The sequence below is a fragment of the Mercurialis annua genome, linkage group LG2 (assembly GCF_937616625.2).
Source record: "Mercurialis annua linkage group LG2, ddMerAnnu1.2, whole genome shotgun sequence".
Lineage (NCBI taxonomy): Eukaryota > Viridiplantae > Streptophyta > Magnoliopsida > Malpighiales > Euphorbiaceae > Mercurialis > Mercurialis annua.
This window is the reverse complement of record NC_065571.1, coordinates 6,260,680-6,280,799: the sequence shown is the minus strand read 5'-3', so window position 1 is coordinate 6,280,799 and position 20,120 is coordinate 6,260,680. Positions and strand designations below refer to the sequence as shown.

Here is a 20,120-nt window from a genome sequence, read left to right as displayed (position 1 = left end):
GACATTAAATCTATTCTGATAAAGTTTAGTAGCTAGCAACGCGTTTAAGTATCTAGAATGGTAGAATACAACATTTGAAAAAAAAAAGGTAGAATACATGCCTGTCAGCAAACGTATTATTATCTGTTAAATATCATTTTTCTTCTTTTGACTTTTCAAAGGAAGCCAGCATGTGATGAAGTTTGTGAGCTGGGCGGATTTAAATCTAAATCCAACTTAAAAAAACAAGAGGAAATTAAACTCAATTTTTATAAAATGTATATTTTTGACTCACAAATTCTTTTATGTAAAATATTTTTCAATTTTTAAAAAAAAATTATATTATACCTCATCAATGTCAATTTAAAATTAATTTTCTATTACTTTGATGTTAATTCAAAACTAATCTTATATCAACTCAAAATCAACCTTTATTAAATTTTTAAAATATTGGTATAAACAATCTTACAAACTTCAATTTTTCTTTTTATAAAAATATATGTTAATAAATATGTAATTTATTAATTTATTTAACAAAAATACATTTTGTACATTTTTATATGTACATACGTTTTTGGTAGATATTTCGTAATTAAAATAATTTATAAATAAAAATTAAAAAGGCACCAACGAGCTATAGCTCAAATGGTATAAGCGCTTGCAGCAAACTGCTAGGTCGTGGGTTTGATTACTCCCACAAGCGCTACCCCCTCTTGTCACGACCCAATCTCAGGGTCGAGACCAGCGCTAGGGAATGGGAGTGGTTGCTCCGAAACCCGTAGCAAGCCTAAAAACGTAAAATAATTTTTCGCGAAATGTAAACGTCATGCATGACATACATAAACACGTGTCATGCAGAAGCACACATGCCAGGCACACATATCCTCTGGCAGTCACAATATTATATAACACAGCAAGCGTAAAACACATATACTTTAAAACATTAAAGTTATATTTACAGAAAACTATATATTACAGCTGGCTCGCAAAATACTTATCTACTGCAGCTCTAAGAGTAAAGTACTGTTTCTTTACATACTAAAAAATACAGACTTCTGGAAGTAGGATAGAAGTCCGTTGCCTCAAAACGTCTTTATCCTGAAAGGAAATCTGTGAGGGGTCAGTATATTGGGATATACTGAGTGAGTTCATACATTTACTAATAAGTATTCAAATAAAACATAAAATCGTAATCAATCATATGCAGCCAAGTACAGGATCCGATTGAAACCTTAATCCTCAAACATACTAATAATCAATCGATCAACCCAATCATAAATATCAATTGCGAGTCCAACTCGCTGGTGGCCCAGCCACTAGATACGGGGACTTCCAGGCTACACCGTAGCCGAGTTCACTCTGCGTATCGAAATCATAACCCAATCGTAAATTTCATATTCATCATCAGCTCCCAGCTGAGGCATATCAAAACTGGTGATCACACAGTCCTATTGTCGCCCAATAGGTAGCACGTTCCATCGGATCAATACTGGTTTCAAATCCAGCATATGCAATTCGTATAAAAGTTTCACATATAAAACATGCGATTCAATTAATAAGCAATATAAAATAATTGCTTAAATAAATACTTTAAAAGCAAATCATATAAACTCACAGAAAACGCTTATCCAAAAATACGTCGGGGCTTTAGAAACGTCAAGCTTCCCGAGCTCTTGGTCCAGCTCCTTCTTGCCTTGCTGGATCTAAAACAATTTCAAAACATTTGACTCACATCAGAATCCTATTCTAAGATTGACTCTAGACTCGAGACACGACAAGACATAAAACATAAGCCGTCGTGCTTCAAACGTAATCTTTTCCGATAAACGAATCATTCTTCTCTCATCTCTTACTATTTCTCAGTTCAATTTTCAATAGAGAATATAGGTTTCCTCAATGAAACCAATTGATATCCATAAACTAACTTATCCCAAACAACTAGTCATAATTTACTCGTTTTACGTCCGAATCTCGCATTTTCGGAGTCCGGGAGTCGATATCGGGATGGGGAATCATCAAATTAGGTTTTTAGGGTCATTCCCTTCAAAAGAGGGGTGGTGCACGTCGTGCACCCCCCTTGTGCACGTCGTGCACCTTGGGTGCACGTCGTGCACCTCACTGGTGCACGTCGTGCCCCTGCACGACGTGCACTGATGTTGTGCACGTCGTGCACCTTCGTGGGCACGACCCTGACCGCTGAAAAAGGCCCTCCCGACGTGCTAAAACATTCCCGAGCCATTAGATTCATCAAAACATCAATCAAGCTAGTCGGAAACGCAAGAAAAACGCTTAAAACGAATCGAATACGTAATCGCGATTCGGTTTCGCCGTAACCTATCGTTTTAAACCGTTTTTCCATCAAATATACTCAAATAAACGGAGAAACGAATTGCTTACCGTGATTGCCCTTCGGAATACGATCGATTCGAGTTATAGAACGTCGAAAACGGACGAGAAACGGAGATCGTACGGTGAAAACGGCGGAAACGGCGATGAACGAAATGAAATGAAAATGGTTATCTGATATAAGGTTTCTGGGCCATTCCTTCATCTGAAGGAAACTTATATATAATGGTCAATTTGCAACTTGATCCTTGAAACTTTTCAAAAGTTTCAATTTAGCCCAAAACCTATCCGCGTCCAAATTTTAAACGGTCTCCGATTGACTCGAAACTTTTACCACTAATACTATAAATTATTTCGCGGACTTTGGCGAAATAATTTCCGTCACGGGATTTATATTTTATTTTATATTAATTTCTGAAGTTAAATCCTCAAATCCCGCTAATTAACTCATTAAAATTTATTCTAAATTCCCGATATAATTAAACTAAATTCTCCTTAATTTAATTTATCGGAAATCTTGACACGTGGCACGACGTAATTATCTTAAAATATTTTGGGGTATTGCACCTCTCCAATTATCAACAAAATAAATTAAAATAGCATATTTTTCATAAAAAATGCAAAAAAAAAAAACCATATTGAGTATAATTTCTTCAATATTAAAAGGTTAGATATTTGTGGCCCAACATAAAACATTTTTGCATTTTTTTTAATTTTTTAGATTAAGATTTTCTCAAGTTTATTTTAATTTGAGTAGTCAAATTTTATAAATTTACTGTTGTAACATTGATACCGATTGTTGAATCTTTGGTACCAATTGTCATGACCAGTTCTTAACCGGATTGGTATGCGCAGCGGAATCGAAACCATTCGGTAGGAATTTAATAATGGATTTGATTAACAAATAACAATATAGCAAAATAATAAATAACACAAGAGATTTACATGGTTCTGCTTTAAAGCGTACATCCACGGGCGAAAGATTCGAGCCATCCACTAATCATCAAAAAGAGTACAAAATTGGTGGATAATCACCAAATAGAGAACATCTCTAGTAAATATGCCCTTAGAAGAAAAACCCATAAAGTGTTTCTCTCTCTACAAGAAGTACCCAAAAGGGTAAGAATTAACTTATATTCCTCGCATCACACACACCCCCTTTTCCCCTTATTCACATCAATGTCTACATTGTGTGTTCGGTTTTTTGGTATCTTCTAAAAGGTGAATAAGGTAGTGTATATATAATGAATAAATAGTCTATATGGCATTAGGAATATTAATCCTAATTGGATTTATACTTCCTAGTTAGCCAATGATAACAAAGTTATCCTTCTCCCAAACACTTCATTAATAGAGTCCTAATACAAATAAGAATTAGAATTCTAGGCATATTCCAACAATCTCCACCTTGACTTGAATTCTCCAATAAACTGTGACTGCTGTTGTGCTCCACCTTCTCCAATTTAAGTTCAAACTGAACTTATTCCAAAAGAGGTTCTTTGAGAAGGACCGTACAAGTTTCAAGAACGTCTTGAACTTGCTGAAACCAAAATGACTTGAAGATTTACTATCTTCAGGTGTATTAATCAAAATTTCACGAAGTTTCGAATTTTGTTGGTCTTAAAACTGATACCAGAAACAAACGTCATTAGTAGCCTATAATGATTAAATCAAAAAACAAATGTTGAGGTCGTAGCATATCCCTTAATCTTCATAAGTCGACCAACCCAATGAGCATACATCACAAGTGCATCATCCAATCTCACTTCATCGCCAAATAACCCATAAAACTCGTAGTTTTATATATTGAGATACCAGACATGTGCATATAGAAATCATGTTGAACATTCATTATTGCTCTAACCGTCTCATTATGCATCTTGCCTTTAACTGAACCAATATCCCAAAATTCTGCATGTATTGACCGTTACCCATAACTACACTCCACTATCAACTCAGTTGTAGACGGAAAATCAATCGAAATTGGCACATATGTGATATGAACAACCTGAATCTGCATAAATTTTGGATAAAAAATATTCTGCCTATCTCCAAACAAATTGGCTTATGAGCGATTCAATAGTGACGCCGTTTCAAATTACAAACGTTGTAATCCATCTTGTATCTTTAATCAAAACAAAATCTCTTTTGCAATGTCATGATTTTATCAAAAATCTGATTATGCCCAAACGAACTCTTCATTCAATAAACTCTTAAAAGCAATTTTTAGATTCAAATCACTAATATAATTTCATGAGAGTATAAAGAGATTACCCTAATCATTCATCTTACAAATGTTCTATAAAATCCTCAAATAATTGTGTGTTTAGAATAGTTATACCTTTCTTCTTTGTAGTTTAAAGTATCATATTGATCTCCATCACAAAAATCTCCTTAAGAATTTTAATACCCAAGTCTGTCTTCAATTAAACGACTTTCGGCACTTCCAAAATTTGGTGGCTTCTCTATCTCCAAAAAACATCTTCTTTGTGTCATGTAATTTCGTCTTGCGAAATCCTCCAAATAATACTTTGCCATAATAATCATAATCCAAAATTAAATTTGAAAACCAAATTGGCTCTGATACCAATTGTTGTAACATTGATACCGATTGTTGAATCTTTGGTACCAATTATCGTGACCGGTTCTTGACCGGATTGGTTTGCGCAGCGGAATCGAAACCATTCGGTAGGTATTTAATAATGGATTTGATCAACAAATAACAATATAGCAAAATAATAAATAACACAAGATATTTACGTGGTTCTGCTTTAAAGCGTACATCCACGGGCGAAAGATTCGAGTCATCCACTAATCATCAAAAGGAGTACAAAATTGGTGGAGAATCACCAAATAGAGAACATCTCTAGTAAATATGCCCTTAAAATAAAAACCCATAAAGTGTTTTTCTCTTTACAAGAAGTACCCAAAAATGTAAGAATTAACTTATATTCCTCACATCACACACACCCCTTTTTCCCCTTATTCACATCAATGGCTACATTGTGTGTTCGGTTTTTGGTGTCTTCTAAAAGGTGAATAAGGTAGTGTATATATAGTGAATAAATAGTCTATATGGCATTAGGAATATTAATCCTAATTGGATTTATACTTCCTATTTAGCCAATGATAATAAAGTTATCCTTCTCCCAAACACTTCATTAATAGAGTTCTAATACAAATAGGAATTAGAATTCTAGGCATATTCCAACATTTACACTAATCATTTTTAAATGAATAATGCATATTAATAAAATTAATTTTAACTAGATTAATTTACATTGTTCATTTAACAATGAATGATATTATATATCGTGAACTTGGCCTCCTTAAACTGAAATAAATTTGGGAGAATTCTAATTCATTTAGTCACCACCACCACATATCAACCGACATTGCTCTATGGATTCAACTCCATTTTTTGCATTTCGCTTCCCCTTAACAATTTGTATCAACGCCAAAAGGACGGAGGGCGAACGACACGATGGCAGTTTGAGAGATGGAGGTGGCGCTAATGTAATTGCCACTGATGGAGGATGAAAGGAATTCAACAAAGCTAGACAAATGGCAGTGGTTGCAGAGAGGTCGCGGCAATGGTTTTAGAAAATAATTTTTAAACTAAAATTAATTGATTAGGATTAATTTTTTCAATTAAGAGGGATCAAAATGATATGAAATGGCATACTTGTGGATATATTTGACCAATTTTTTTGATAATAATCTTCTTGATACTTCGTGACAAGTTGAGGGGGGTGAACTGATCCCTCGTTCAATTTAGCTCCAAGGTCAAATAAAAGAATAAAGGACCACTTTATCCTCTCAATTTGGCACATAATATTAAAAACGATCAAATTAGCAAAAAAAATTACTTTTATAATAAATCAGTTTTACCAAGTTCAAAGTAAAAGTGATCTTTTTTTTTTTAATTTGAATATTTTTGATATATTGTGCCAAATTGTGGGGATAAAGTTATCCTTTGATCAAAAGGAAAAGCACATAAGGATTATCCATTTGTCATATTCTTAAAACAATCGCACAATTCAACGAAGCATAAAATTATAGGCTTAATTACTTAAAAGCCACCTATCTTATAATTTTTTTTCATTTATACCATGATCTAGAAAAATTTTCAATTTTACCCTATTTTCAATTTTTATGTTTCATTTGTACCCGAAAATTAAAAATTTTGATAATTTAATTAATTTAATGATGAAAATATTAAAAGTAAGATACATAAATGATTAACATTAACGTTTTATCATTATATAAGTTAAAAATGAAGTACTAATTTAAACTTTTTTTCAAAATAAAATAGGTCAATTAAACTCATTAGGTAGAGATGAAACATAAAAATCGAAAATATGGTACAATTGAAATTTTTTCTAGGTCATAGTATAAACGAAAAAAAATTATAAGGTGAGTGGTTTTTAAGTAATTAGGCCAAAGTTATATTATTCTTTACCAAAACTAAGCTTTATCAATTATAGAAAAACTTAAACAAAAACCTAATTAGGCACTAATTAAATCTAATCCAACCTTACTGCAAACTTTGAAAATCAATAAAAGGAGATTTACAAGGACTCAACCATGGAATCCAGCAATAAGTTAGAACAAGAATTATTTCTCATCAAAAGTGGCAAACTAAACCCTAACATAGAAGTACTCAAATCAAATTCCAAAAGGGTATCCTCTAACTGAAACCCTCCGATAACAATCGAGTTCTTCAAACCCAATCCGCCGTCCAAAACCCCCAAACACATCACCTCATCATTCACCTCCACCATAGAATTCCGGCCATGAAACCTCCACTTGACCATCTCACTTTGCAGAACTAAATCAATTACCGGAACAACCGGACCCAGCTTCGATTTTTCAACTCCTTTCGAGCTAAAACAGAGCCCAAACGGTGAAACAGGGGGCACTTTTGTCAAATTCATAGCTTTTGCATCCTTCAAATAAACTTTAATAAATTCCTCATAAATTGAACTCTCTAAAATCGTATAAGGAACAACTGAACTTATTTTTGTTGTTCCAATAATACCCTCCAATCTCTTTCCACCAATCTTGACAGAATTAACTTTGATGAGATACTCTTGTGAATTACCATCTGGGTTTTTAACTAAAGGTGTGTACGTTAGTGACCTCAAAAGTTCCGGGTCGGAAACTGAGTCACTACCCACATTACCAAACAGTATAACTCCATTAGAGGAGGAGAAACAAGTAGAAAATTTCTTGGGGAAATCAAAAGCTGAAGCAAGCTGAGATGTTAAAGCAATTGGTGTTCTTCCTAACCCTAACATACCTTGAACACCACTTGGTAAGCCGTTCAAAAGAGAATTAGGTGCACAAGCGAATAAAAAGTCACCGGAATTTATATTTCTACCTGAATTTGACACAGATCTGAGTGTTAGTTTGGATTCTGTGAGAACCCCTGTTTTTAATAACTGGGTGATGACATTTTCTGTTAAAAGATCACAGCTTGATAGTTTATTGCAGCTATTTTTCCCGGGTTTCGCCATGGAACATTCAATGGAGCAACTGGGTATTATACGTCTGTGAAAATTCTTGCAATCGAGCCAGAGAAATGAACCGGAGAGATCGATTACAAGGTTGGTGGGTATCTGGGAAATTTTAATTTGGGTCAGGTATTGAAGAGTTGAAGGATCTTTGGTTACCGGAATCTGAATCTGAGCATGAACTGAGAGGAGGTTGAGGATGAAGAGAAGGGGAAGGAAAATTTGAAGAGAAGCCATTGAAATTTTGAAGGAGGAACTGAGGAGATTGGCAGTTTGGTTAGGTAATAAAGAAGAGAAAAATTAGAAGAGTGGAATATTCGTTTTGTACTTAGTTAGCATTCGGACATGTGATATGTACGATAAAATGCGGTAGATCGACGCTGTTTTAAGATAAGTTGTCATATCCACTTTGTAATGGATAAGGCCTTGGCAACTTTGCATGCTTTTGCTGACTCGATTTTGTTCGGTTTCTATTTTGCTCTGGTCAATAAATATCCACTTGATTTTTTATTTTTTTTTATCTTTGTTTGATTAATCGTGATTAATGTTGGATAATTCAAAACAAAAAACAATTATATCCACTCTTATCCATAACTCAATAGTGTTATTTTTCTCATTTTATTAGTGATGATGATCTTGTATTTGTAGCATTAAGTTTAGTTAGATATAAAAAAAAGATAAAAAAGTAATTTGAGATATGCAAATAAATGTTTTTTTTAAATGAGACAGATAAAATATTTTAAAAGTCAAACCGATTGCTGAAATATATGGTCATCGATCTTTGATTAACTGATACAACCATCGATTTAATTAGTTAGATAAAAATATATTTTTTACAATTAATCTATATATTTGAATTTAGATATAGTATAAAATTATAATTAGTAATAAATGAGATTTTAAAATAAATAACATTCTAACTAATAAAAACTACAAAAAATTTATGATTTAATCAATTTAATGTCTTTTAATTTTATTTTTATTAAAGAAGTTGAACTATAAATTTAATTTAAATAACTAAACTGGTTGATACAATTTTGGTTTTGGAAACACTGGTATTAACATTCATAGCACTTAAAATCAGTCCAATTTAATGTAATTAAAAGAAATTAAACGAAAAATCTATTACTAATGAATTAAAGTTCAAATTGTATCAAATGACGTGGTTAATCATGCAATACTTTTTAAATGAGTTTAAGTTGGGTTTATGAGCAAATTAGTGATGATGTTAAGGTTATGAATAATATTGTTCTCTAATTACCTAAAACAATTATTTTAAAAAAATAAGTTTCTTTTAAGCACTTTTTATTTTTGAAAACAAGAAAATTATGGGTAACGATGAAACGATATGCTTGTTTTAGCTTTGGTCTCAAATTGGGTACATAGACAAGTCCACCAATGCACAAATGGAATATGAATGGGCCAAGACAGATGATGCGGTATTGGTCTCAAAACCCAGCAGATAAGCCCAGGGATAACACAGTGCAATTTCAGAGAGTTCTGTATAATATTGTTCGATAGTCCCCCAACTTCATTCTTTCTTATATTATAATCCTTTTCCTTTGATTTATAATAACAACAATTCCTCAACTTCGATTTTATTGCACAATAATTTGGAGAAATTCTTAGATAAACCGAGTTTACCACGTCATTTGTAGATTAAATCACTCATAATGCAACACCTCATTGAAATGATGGCAATATTGTAATGATTATGCAATAAATGCATTCAAATATTAATGGTGATATTACGATATTGCCATCATTTTATCGAGGTGTTATATTATGAGTGGCTTAGTCTATGGATGATGTGGTAGACTCGGTCTACCTAAGAATTTCTCAAATAATTTGATGCCGGTAGTTTGGCTCTATTTTTGTCAATTTTTAAATAATATGGTGATAAAATAAATGCTTACACGTATAATAAATTATTTTTCTAATTCATATAACATCGTATTATATATAAACATAAATTACTCTGATATTTTTAATATTCATCATAATTTCATTTTCATCCGTCTATCTGAAAATTAAACCTGAGATTGGATTAAGCCTTATGACTAAATTAAAATAACTATGATAAAAGAGTATAAAGTTTAGGGACTATTAGAGCCAATTACCCGAGAATTGTAGACCACAAAGATACTTTTTCCGCTCCATCTTGAGGACTGATACTTCAGTTTTTTTTTTTTTTTTTATCAAATACTCTTTGTTGATGAAGTGATACAGTTGGACGATACAAAAGATAATCAACAATTTCATCACCCAATAACAATTCTTGTACCCGATTTGGAGGTAAGCAAGCAATCTGATCACAGGCTTATTTTTACTGTTTTCTATTTTGTTTTGGATTTTAAAGCTTTGATCTACAAAATTTTAAGATACCCAGATGTAAATTTCATTTCTTTATAGCAATGGACAAGATTAATGGCTCAGTTAAGACGACTGATGAGTCGATTAGAAACCAAATAGCAGCACTTTTGCGGGTTATTAATGTCACAAAATCCTTCAAAGGGGACAACATCCCATGCAAAATTGAAGAGGTAAATTATCCTTAATTGGTTCGAACTCGTTTATGTGAGACAGGATTTGGGATTAATTTTTAATTATCTATGGTGTCTCAGGGCCTGTTCTTAGGTTCATATGGTGCTGCTACTAACAGGGATATACTGAGAAGCATGAACATCACACATATTTTAACAGTAGCTAATTCCTTAGCTCCTGCTTATCAAAATGATTTTGTTTATAAGGTTATTTCAGGTAGGAAGGACTGATTATTATCTCCTCTTATTATCTGATGCATCCGATTTTTTTGAGTTCTACATTATTATTCTTGTTAAATGCAATTGCTATAACAATTGCGGGATTAAAGTTTTTCGCAGTTACTGAACAATTTTTTTTTCAGAATCATTACCATGGTTTCATTTTGATAGCTAAACTCGCACTTTTACATCAACGGCAGGTTACTACTAAAATTTGCTTATGTGGCAACGCACACGTTGGATAATCACATATATTTCCGTTGCCACAAGAAATTTGCGATGTAAATTGCTATAGTAACCTCCCATTGATGTAAAAATATGATTTCAGTAATCAAAATGTAAAAAATGAAACGATGGTAATATTATATAAAAGGCTGACCGCAATTTTTTTAACCCAACAATTGTTTTACATTATTTTGAGTTTGTGGATTGCCTTTGTAAAAACCATATTGAGGCTCCCAACTAGAACCCACTTTAAACTTTCTGATTTCTTGTGTGATTTAGTTTCTGATAAAGAAGACACAAATTTGAAGCAGTACTTTGATGAGTGTATCAATTTTATTGATGATGCGAAAAGACAGGGTGGTGGTGTTTTGGTTCATTGCTTTATTGGAAAATCCAGAAGGTGATTCATCTATTCTTGCGTCGGTAATCACTTTTATTTTATGACTGTGTGCTTGTTCTTGCTACTAAACTTATCCCACATTATACTAAGGTGGCTTGTTAGTAATCTTGGCTCTTTAAACATGATTGCCTAATCACATGCTCTGACCAAGGCTTGTTCTGAACATGTCAAGCTTTGATGCCGCAGATCGAGTACAATGGGCCGTTTCATTGTATACGCGCTAATTGGTTTATTACGCTTCTATTTTATGTTTGATCGTCTTAGTTCAACTGTCTATTCAATGTTGAATTACAAATACAGCAATATCTAATTGAACATGTAACACAAATAGTATCTTGACTGTAACATTATCTTATTTTTAAAGAAGTATACTTTTTATCAAGAAAGATTTTGTTTAGTCATTTCAGTGAATTTTCTTAAGCATATGCAATTCCTAATTGTTTGTTCTGCCATCAGTGTGACAATTGTTGTTGCCTATCTGATGAAAAAGCACAGCATGAGTCTTAGCCAAGCTCTTGAACACGTGAAGACTAAACGGCCTCAGGCTTCTCCTAATTCAGGATTTATGTCACAATTGCAAGATTTTGAGAAATCGCTTCGAGGTGCATCATCATTACTTTTTTTGTCACTGTATATTAATAATTACATTATGGCTCCTTTTTAACTTTTAATTGTCAATTCAGTTGCCAGCGCTAACAATTTGTTGAATTCTTATTTGGCAAGGCATCTCATCATAATGATCAAACAAATATGACATGGAAAGCTTTGGCAATGAAGAATTGATTATTTGCTTCTCACCGGAGATTTTACAGCAGTTTTTACAGCAAATTAACAGGAGATTTTACAGCAGTTTTTACAGCAAATTAACAGGTGCAATACGGACGATACACAAAATCTTCAAATATGTTAAAAATGTAGATTTCCTTTTCTAAACCAAATGCATTCAATAGATATAGACTATAGTGATAAAATGAGCAAACGGTCCTTGCGGTCACTAAATTTGTTAGTCGGGAATAATTGACTCACACTTGACCATTTTAATCAATTAGAGACAATAGTCTCTCATTTAGATCAATTAAACCTCAAATTAGGTCATCTTATTCTGTAATTGCATAATTTGTACAATTTGTAGGTTATGGTGATTAGTGATTGCACTAAATAAGGCAAAATATTTCCTAATTTTGTGTCAATTACACAAGCAAAGGGTCATCTTTCTACCATTTAACCCCAAGCAAAGGGTCATCGCCGGTCCCTAAATGGTAGAAAGATGGTTGGAGTCTCATCTCTTGAGTGTTGAATATTAATTTGGCAGAACCTATATGTACTCTTCGGCTTTTGTCCAATTTTGTTCAAGAGGTCCTTTTTGTACTCGCGTTGACGGCAACTGAAACACACACTGAAAATTCCGTCCATCGAGGGACTTCATAAATCGTAAAAATAGTTGTACAAGGACTAAGTAAATGGAATTGAATACGAAGGGCATATTGAATAAAAGTCGAAGAGTACAGAGACGGCGAGATGGATTAAGCCTATTGTCATGTATGCTCTATGATTTACCCGTTTGCCAGCCATGAAGGCACTATAACATAACCACCAGTCCACCACATAAACAATTGAGAAAGAGGATGAACATCTTTCCTTCCATGAATTATTTATCTAAGCACAACACAAGATTTTAAAGTACAATTTTCTCACTATTCAAATCTAAATGTGCTGATTCTAAAGAATATCCCCACTGAAAAAGTAGAAACATCCTTTTCAAACTCAAATTAATCAAAAGTTGTCTGAATTGGATAGAAAATTCACAATTTAGTAATAAAATTCTAAATCTATCAAAATCCTGATTTATTTGCTAAAATACATTAATGCTAAATTATAAATTTTTGAAATAATTAAAAAAATTGCAATTACATATTATAAAAACTAAAAACACATCTTTCATATCCCTAAACAATGAAATTTGGACATCGTGGTGTCGCTTGTGTGTATCATCCGTCGTCTCTATAGCTTTCAACGAATCGATCCGTTAATAGGCTTGTATAAGTTCGTTTAGATGCAAAACTAGCTGAGCTCAATTTGTAATCGTTCATTTAAGTGTTACACGAGGCGAACTCGAATATTGCCCGTTTAGCATTTAAATGAACGGACTCGAGCGGAGTGTGAGCTGAACGCGAATTTTAAAAAGTTTAAATTATTCAAAACTCGAGCTGAGTGTTCAATCTTGAACCGAGCTCAAATCGTACATGAACAACTTATTTATATAACGAACTCACCATAAACACTCGACTCGGCTCTATCCATTTTCTGTTGAATTGGACTCTCGGAACGCCCAAAATGTAAATAAGCCCGAGTGTCTATAATTACAAAGCTGTCACCATTTCTTCTTTTTAGAGATCAAGCACCCCCATCAAGTATCCTAAATTATTTGGCATCGTTCCACATTGATTGCAATGAAATTAAGAGGAACAACCATTAACATGTCAAACAATTAAGGTAGCCAAAATCTATATGTTGGGAATTTTTAGCACAAAAGGAAAAGGGAACTGAAATCTGATAACTATAAAGTTAGAATCTGAATTGATAGAAGAATATGGCCAAGATCCTTCGGAACTGACCACCTCCACTTCAGAACTATTTAATAAAATAAAAATAGGCAAAATGAAATAATCAAAAGTTATATTAATAAGAAAGAGAATCAAGTTGAGGGACTAATAATACAGAGAGTCCTAGACCACAGAGAGATTTTTCTCGCTCCGTCTTGAATTAGTGGCGGACTTAAAAAAAATTATAAAGTGGGTAAGATTATACACAAACTTTGTAAGATTAGCAAAATTAACAAAATATAAATTTAAGATAGGAAATGTTATTTATTTTCAGGTGGAAAAACTATACTATTAAATTTTATATTCATATTTCCTAAAAAAAACTAAAACATTTAAATGGGTAACTGCCTATTATAAACTATTTCTTCCTGGGTCCGCCCTAGTGTTGACCCTTGATGAGGACTAATACTTGAGATTGTTTATATCTCTCACTTCAAGCTAAATTTTTCTTTGTAGTAATGGACAAGATTAACGGTTCAATTAAGAAGATCAATGATTTGATTAGAAATCAGATAGCAGCACTTTTGGGAATATATGTCACAAGATCCTTCAAAGATGACAATATTCCATGCAAAATTGAAGAGGTAACTAGGCTTAATTAATTCGTTCATGTATTTATGATTTATGTTAGATTGGATTTGGGATTAATTTTAATCTATGGTATGGTATCTCAGGGCCTCTTCTTGGGCACATATGGTGCTGCTAGTAACAGGGATATACTGAGAAGCATGAACATTACGCATATTTTAACACTAGCTAATCCCCTAGCTCTTGGACATCGAAATGATTTTGTTCTAAGGTTATTTCAGGTAGGATTGGTTTTGGTTGCAACAATTCAGGTCAATAATTATTTATGTGGCAAAGAACCTAAGTGAAAGTTCAGTTACCAAAATGTATTTTTCCTAATTTCTTTATTCAGAATTGAGAGTTTGTGGACCATTGTAACACAATATTAGGCTCCCAAGTCGTAACTGGAGCCTAGTTAAAACTTTCTGGTGTCTTTTTTGTGTGATGTAGTTTCTGATAGAGAAGACAGAAATCTGAAGCAGTACTTTGATGAGAATATCAATTTTATCGATGCTGCGAAGAAACCGGGTGGTGGAGTTTTGGTCCATTGCTTTGCTGGAAGATCTAGAAGGTGATTTATCTGTTTTTTTGCGTTGTTGATCACATTTATTCTAGGGCTGTCTGTTTGTTCTGGCTACTAAACTTTTCCCACATTATACTCACGTGGCACATATTAGTAAATGAATGGTTCATAATCTTACGTAGTAGACTTTCGTGTCAACAAAGACTTTCTTATGTCCTTTCGGCCACTTCTCTTAAGTTGTGAATGGCATATGCAATTCTTGCATATGTACTGACTTTGTTTCAATTTGTTTGCTCTGCCATCAGTGTGACAATTGTTGTTGCCTAAAAGCACGGCATGAGTCTCTGCCAAGCTCTTGAACACGTGAAGACTAAACGGCCTCAGGCTTCTCCTAATTCAGGTTTTATCTCACAATTGCAAGATTACGAGAAATCGCTTTGAGATTTTGCAGCAAATTAACACGTGCAAATGTAAATTTCCTTTTTTATACCAAAATTCAATATATATAGTGATTAAATGAGCATTTCCTTGCGGTCACTAAATTTGTGAGTCGGGTATAATTAACTCACACTTGACCATACTAATCAATTAAAGACAAATAGTCTCTTATTTAGGTCAATTAAACCGCAAATTAGGTCATCGTAATTTGTAACTCCGTTCATTTTGCATAATTTGGAGGTTAATTGACCTAAAATTAGAAAATATGTGGGTTAATTACCGTGACGCAGAAGTTTAGAGACCGGTTTTGACCCTCTACTTGTGGTTAAATGGTGGAAAGATGGTTGGAGTGTCATCTCTTGAATGTTGAATATTAATTTTGTCATGTCTGCTCTATGATTAGTAATAACCCGTTAGCCAGCCATGAGAAGGCACTATAACATAACTACCACCACATAAAGAATTGAGAAAATATGAACGCCTTTCCTTCCATGAATTATTTATCTGAGCACAATTCAAGACTTTTAAAGTACAATTTTCTCACTATTCAAGTCCAAATCTGCTGATTCTAAAGAATATCCACATTGAGAAAGTAATAAAAACATCCTTCTCAAACTCAAATTAATCAAAAGTACTTGTCTGTATTGGATAGAAAATTCACAGTTTAGTTGCTAAAATGAATTAATGCTATAAGAAGATTCTGAAATGATTAAAAGAATTGCAATTTAATATTATAAAAATAAAGTTGCCATCATTTCATTTTTGGCTCGGCTCGATCCCTTTTTGTCGAGTTGGGCTCTCGGACCCCCAAAACGCAAATAAGCCCAAGTCTCTATAATTACAAAGTTGCCATCATTTCATTTTTGGCTCGGCTCGATCCCTTTTTGTCGAGTTGGGCTCTCGGAACCCCCAAAACGCAAATAAGCCCAAGTCTCTATAATTACAAAGTTGTCATCATTTCATTTTTTTCCCAGAAACATGCTACCACCATCAAATTGACCCTAAATTATTCGGCATGGTCCCACATTGATTGCAATGAAATTAAGAGGAACATCCATTAACTCGCCAAACAATTAATGTAGCCAAAATCTATAAGTTGGGAACTTTTTTGGCACAAAAGAAAATGAAGAAAGGAACTGACAATTCCCTTACTAAATTAACAACATTATGCTTATTGGAAATGACGCTTGGGTGAATAGTTTAATATCATATCGTTACACTATGTATACTTAAATGGCAGCTGGGGTCATTTATTTAGCTTGTGCTATTTGCCAAAATAGTTTAACTGTTGTAAATCACAAGAAAATCTAGAATTTCTTGTTGTAAATTTATGGTAATTATAAAGTCAGACTTTGAATGGATAGAATATGGCCAACATCCTGCTGATCTGACCACCTCCACTTCAGAACTACTTCATCCAGTTTTATGATATTTAGGCATATAAAGGCAACTAAATAAAATGGATATATTACATAATTTTATATCACGACTATATAAAAGAAAAATATATATCACTATCTGCTTAAATATCAACTAGATCACTACCAAATAATGAACTATTTCACTAATAAAAGAAAAATATTAAGGGTTCGAAAAAGAAAAAGAAAAAAATAGCCATTCCAGTTATTAGTAAAGTAGTTAATATTTGTGAGTGATGGATCTTGGAGACTCTGAGTCCAAAATGAAAATCAACCTCGAAGTATTCACAACCAAATATATTAGGTACGGTTCTACATTAGTAGATATTCACATCGAGAATCATATTAAGCCATGCTAGATCGACAAATAAAAATTATAATAGAACTAAAGCCAATATTTAATCAAGCTCTAAAAATACATTGTTTCACATCGACAAAATTTCATTAAATTTTTATTAATACTTTAGATAACATTTCTTAACATTTCAAAAAAAAATTATTAGTATTTTCAACAATGTTTTGCTAATTATACAATTCAAGTTCATTTTTATACAGAATTTAACTATTTTTCACTATTAGAATTTGTTTTTTAATTAATATTTATGATTAGGTATAAAATAATATACGTAGTTCTAGAGAACTTCGTAACAATCTATTGAAACCAAACGTCTGCGAGGAAATGATAAAGTATTTGTAATGAGCCGACCCAAATGTTACGGTTTTTGAGATCTCATTTTAGAGATCTCCGATTTTTGGTTCGGTTTCGGAGATTTTTCAATATTCATCAAAACCGTGTGCACAGCTCTAATTCTATTGGCCTAATAAAATTATATAAACAAGAACAAAATAAGAAAAGTGGAAGGTAGGTGGTGACATGTATAAAAAAATGTAAGCAAGTAGACACTATGAGAAGAGGGGAATATGCATGAAGAAGACATAGTAGAAATTAAGGAAACACACTCAACTTCCCCAATTCTTTTAACTCATACTGGTGGGTCATGTATTTGACCCTAACCTAATAAACGTCACATTTTATTTCTCTAACAAAAATAACATCACGGGACTCTAACATACTGCATTTATTATGCTAACTCATCTGCAAACTATATTTTTTTACAGTCTCTTTTAATTTCTTGCCCTATAAATAACACCACTTTTGAAACCCTAAAGAAAAAACAATACATATAAATTCTTGATCTTCTTTGAACCACAAAGAAAGAAAAAAAAAATTATGTCTCACATAGCTGTTGAAAGAAACAGAAGAAGACAGATGAATGATCATCTTAAAGTCTTACGTTCCTTAACACCTTGTTTCTATATCAAACGGGTATTTTCCTTTTTCTTTTTCAATTTTGACAAAACGATTTTATATATCGTCCACTTTGACCATTTTGATCGAAATATTCTTGAAAAAAATGACAGTTTGATCATTTAATTTTGCGAGTTGAAATTATATCCGGAACATGTCTGCTTAGATCGATTTAATTATTTCAACTCATCAAATTGACGGACTGTTTAGTGTTTTACGCATAATATTCTTTTATTAACTTGAACTTAATATGGTGTTCTTGATTGATTAATATGGTTGATTTAATTAGGGGGACCAAGCATCCATAATCGGCGGTGTAATAGAATTTATTAAAGAGCTGCACCAAGTTCTGCAAGCTCTCGAGTCCAAGAAAAGAAGGAAGAGTTTAAGCCCTAGTCCTGGTCCTAGCCCTAGCCCTAGACCACTGCAGCTAATAACTCTTCAACCCGATCACCAGAACAACTCTCACGGCCAAGAAAATGCGGTAAAAGAACTGACCGCTTGCTGCAACTCTTCAGTTGCAGATGTGGAAGCAAAATTATCGGGATCAAATGTGATCTTGAAAGTAGTTTCAAAGAGAATAGCGGGTCAAATTGTGAAGATAATCAATGTTTTGGAAAGACTTTGCTTTGAAGTTCTTCATCTCAATATCAGTAGCATGGATGATACTGTTCTCTACTCCTTTGTCGTTAAGGTATTGTTCTAGGGCTTATAATAAAATAATTTTTTACGTTTCGGTAACCATCATTTTATTTTTTACATTTCGATAGTTCAATTTTATTCTTTAACAACGATAGGTTAATTTTTATCAAAAAAAAACAACAATAGGTTAATCAGTGAACTCACACAAATTATAATTTATGTGGTCGAAAACAAATTATGTGATATTCGGTACTTTTATTGCCATATATTTATTGGTAAATGAAGTCTAAACAGCCTAAAGTTCTAGGTTCTAACTCAGCTAAAAAACTCGTAAACTCACTGTATCATATGGGTGAACCCACGAGAACAGCCATTATATATGATCTTAAAAAGAGGTGCCATAATTTGGGAAGTGGAAATAAATGACTGGTATATTCTGTGAGAATTGTACTATCTTGTGTCATTTTCATTAGATATAGAATTTGTTGAGGAGTACTTGAGCTTAGCTAGGTTTTCACTTTCATGATTTAGGACACGTACTCTTACACTCCTCTATACGTGTCAGAAAATAGCAATCTTAAGTAAACTTTGGAACATTTAGATTTTTCTACATTTTACTATTGCTGTATTGCATGCATGGTTTCTTTTATGCTTAGAGTAGTTTTTTTTTCTTACTCTTTTTGTTCTCTGAATTCAAAGCAATACTTTTGAATTGCCATTATTAGGAGAAATACTAGAATATATATTTTGCTGATTAATGAAATGATTTATTTTAATTAATACTTGTGGTTTGCAGATAGGGCTGGAATGTCAGCTAAGTGTGGAGGAATTGGCACTTGAAGTTCAACAGAGTTTCTTAATAATTTCCTGAAACATTTTATACAAATAAAACTTAGTTTTGTGTTTAATTAAGATCACTGCAGAAAGAAAATGATCATGTAGTTTAAAGATACATATGCAAAACAAAGAAACAAAATGTACGTGATTCGTCATTTTCTTGAGCATAAAATAATAGGCCTTAATGGTTGTTATAATTAATATATGGAGAAGAACAATCGAGAATATATAAACATTTTAATGGAAATTAATTTCAATATGTGCGTCCTTTATTCGAAAGCTGATTTAAATAGGGTTCTTATGAATTTTATGTGAGCTAATAGAGACTTGACTTTATATCTTACTAATCAGATAGGTTATATATATAGATACAAGAAAAACATGTTCATGTGTCAACCGAATTGACTTCCAGCTGTATTTCGAGTAAATTTCATATGAAACTTCTACTAGCTAATATATAATGACTTTTATTTCTCTTTGACATTAGTTCGTAAAAGATAACATATTTGTATGTGAAATTTAAACATACATATGTGTAATGTGTTGCACAACTGG

The 20,120-nt window shown here is 32.7% G+C and overlaps 4 protein-coding genes across 8 annotated transcripts; 3 read left to right on the top strand and 1 right to left on the bottom strand.

Annotated features, from left to right (window-relative positions):
* Window positions 1-6,845: 6,845 nt before the first annotated feature.
* LOC126666983 (probable aspartic proteinase GIP2) lies at window positions 6,846-8,181 on the bottom strand. Its single transcript, XM_050359924.2, has one exon. It carries the CDS (start codon window positions 8,076-8,078, stop codon window positions 6,897-6,899), a length of 1,182 nt encoding a protein of 393 aa, XP_050215881.1. The 5' UTR covers window positions 8,079-8,181; the 3' UTR covers window positions 6,846-6,896.
* A 1,843-nt stretch (window positions 8,182-10,024) lies between these two features.
* On the top strand, window positions 10,025-12,407 carry LOC126670439 (dual specificity protein phosphatase 1). Of its 4 annotated transcripts, XR_007638722.2 has the most exons (7): window positions 10,025-10,136; window positions 10,254-10,384; window positions 10,466-10,601; window positions 11,108-11,228; window positions 11,685-11,830; window positions 11,952-12,042; window positions 12,090-12,407. XR_007638722.2 is itself a non-coding variant. In XM_050364167.2 (6 exons), exons 2-6 carry the CDS (start codon window positions 10,256-10,258, stop codon window positions 11,963-11,965), a joined length of 546 nt encoding a protein of 181 aa, XP_050220124.1. In that variant the 5' UTR covers window positions 10,025-10,136; window positions 10,254-10,255; the 3' UTR covers window positions 11,966-12,407. The 4 variants fall into 4 exon arrangements, 3 of the variants coding, with proteins under 3 accessions (XP_050220124.1, XP_050220126.1, XP_050220127.1); XM_050364167.2 differs by having other exon boundaries at window positions 11,952-12,407; XM_050364169.2 differs by having other exon boundaries at window positions 10,039-10,136; window positions 10,231-10,384; window positions 11,952-12,407.
* A 1,812-nt stretch (window positions 12,408-14,219) lies between these two features.
* LOC126670440 (dual specificity protein phosphatase 1-like) lies at window positions 14,220-15,444 on the top strand. 2 transcript variants are annotated; one of them, XM_050364172.2, is made up of 4 exons: window positions 14,221-14,415; window positions 14,506-14,640; window positions 14,849-14,969; window positions 15,227-15,444. In XM_050364172.2, the coding sequence occupies exons 1-3, from the start codon at window positions 14,290-14,292 to the stop codon at window positions 14,873-14,875; spliced, it is 288 nt and encodes a 95-aa protein (XP_050220129.1). In that variant the 5' UTR covers window positions 14,221-14,289; the 3' UTR covers window positions 14,876-14,969; window positions 15,227-15,444. The 2 variants fall into 2 exon arrangements, with proteins under 2 accessions (XP_050220128.1, XP_050220129.1); XM_050364171.2 differs by lacking the exon at window positions 15,227-15,444 and having other exon boundaries at window positions 14,220-14,415; window positions 14,506-15,079.
* A 2,507-nt stretch (window positions 15,445-17,951) lies between these two features.
* LOC126670438 (transcription factor MUTE) lies at window positions 17,952-19,824 on the top strand. The gene is made up of 3 exons (XM_050364166.1): window positions 17,952-18,104; window positions 18,376-18,780; window positions 19,525-19,824. The coding sequence occupies exons 1-3, from the start codon at window positions 18,009-18,011 to the stop codon at window positions 19,597-19,599; spliced, it is 576 nt and encodes a 191-aa protein (XP_050220123.1). The 5' UTR covers window positions 17,952-18,008; the 3' UTR covers window positions 19,600-19,824.
* The last annotated feature ends 296 nt before the right edge of the window (window positions 19,825-20,120 follow it).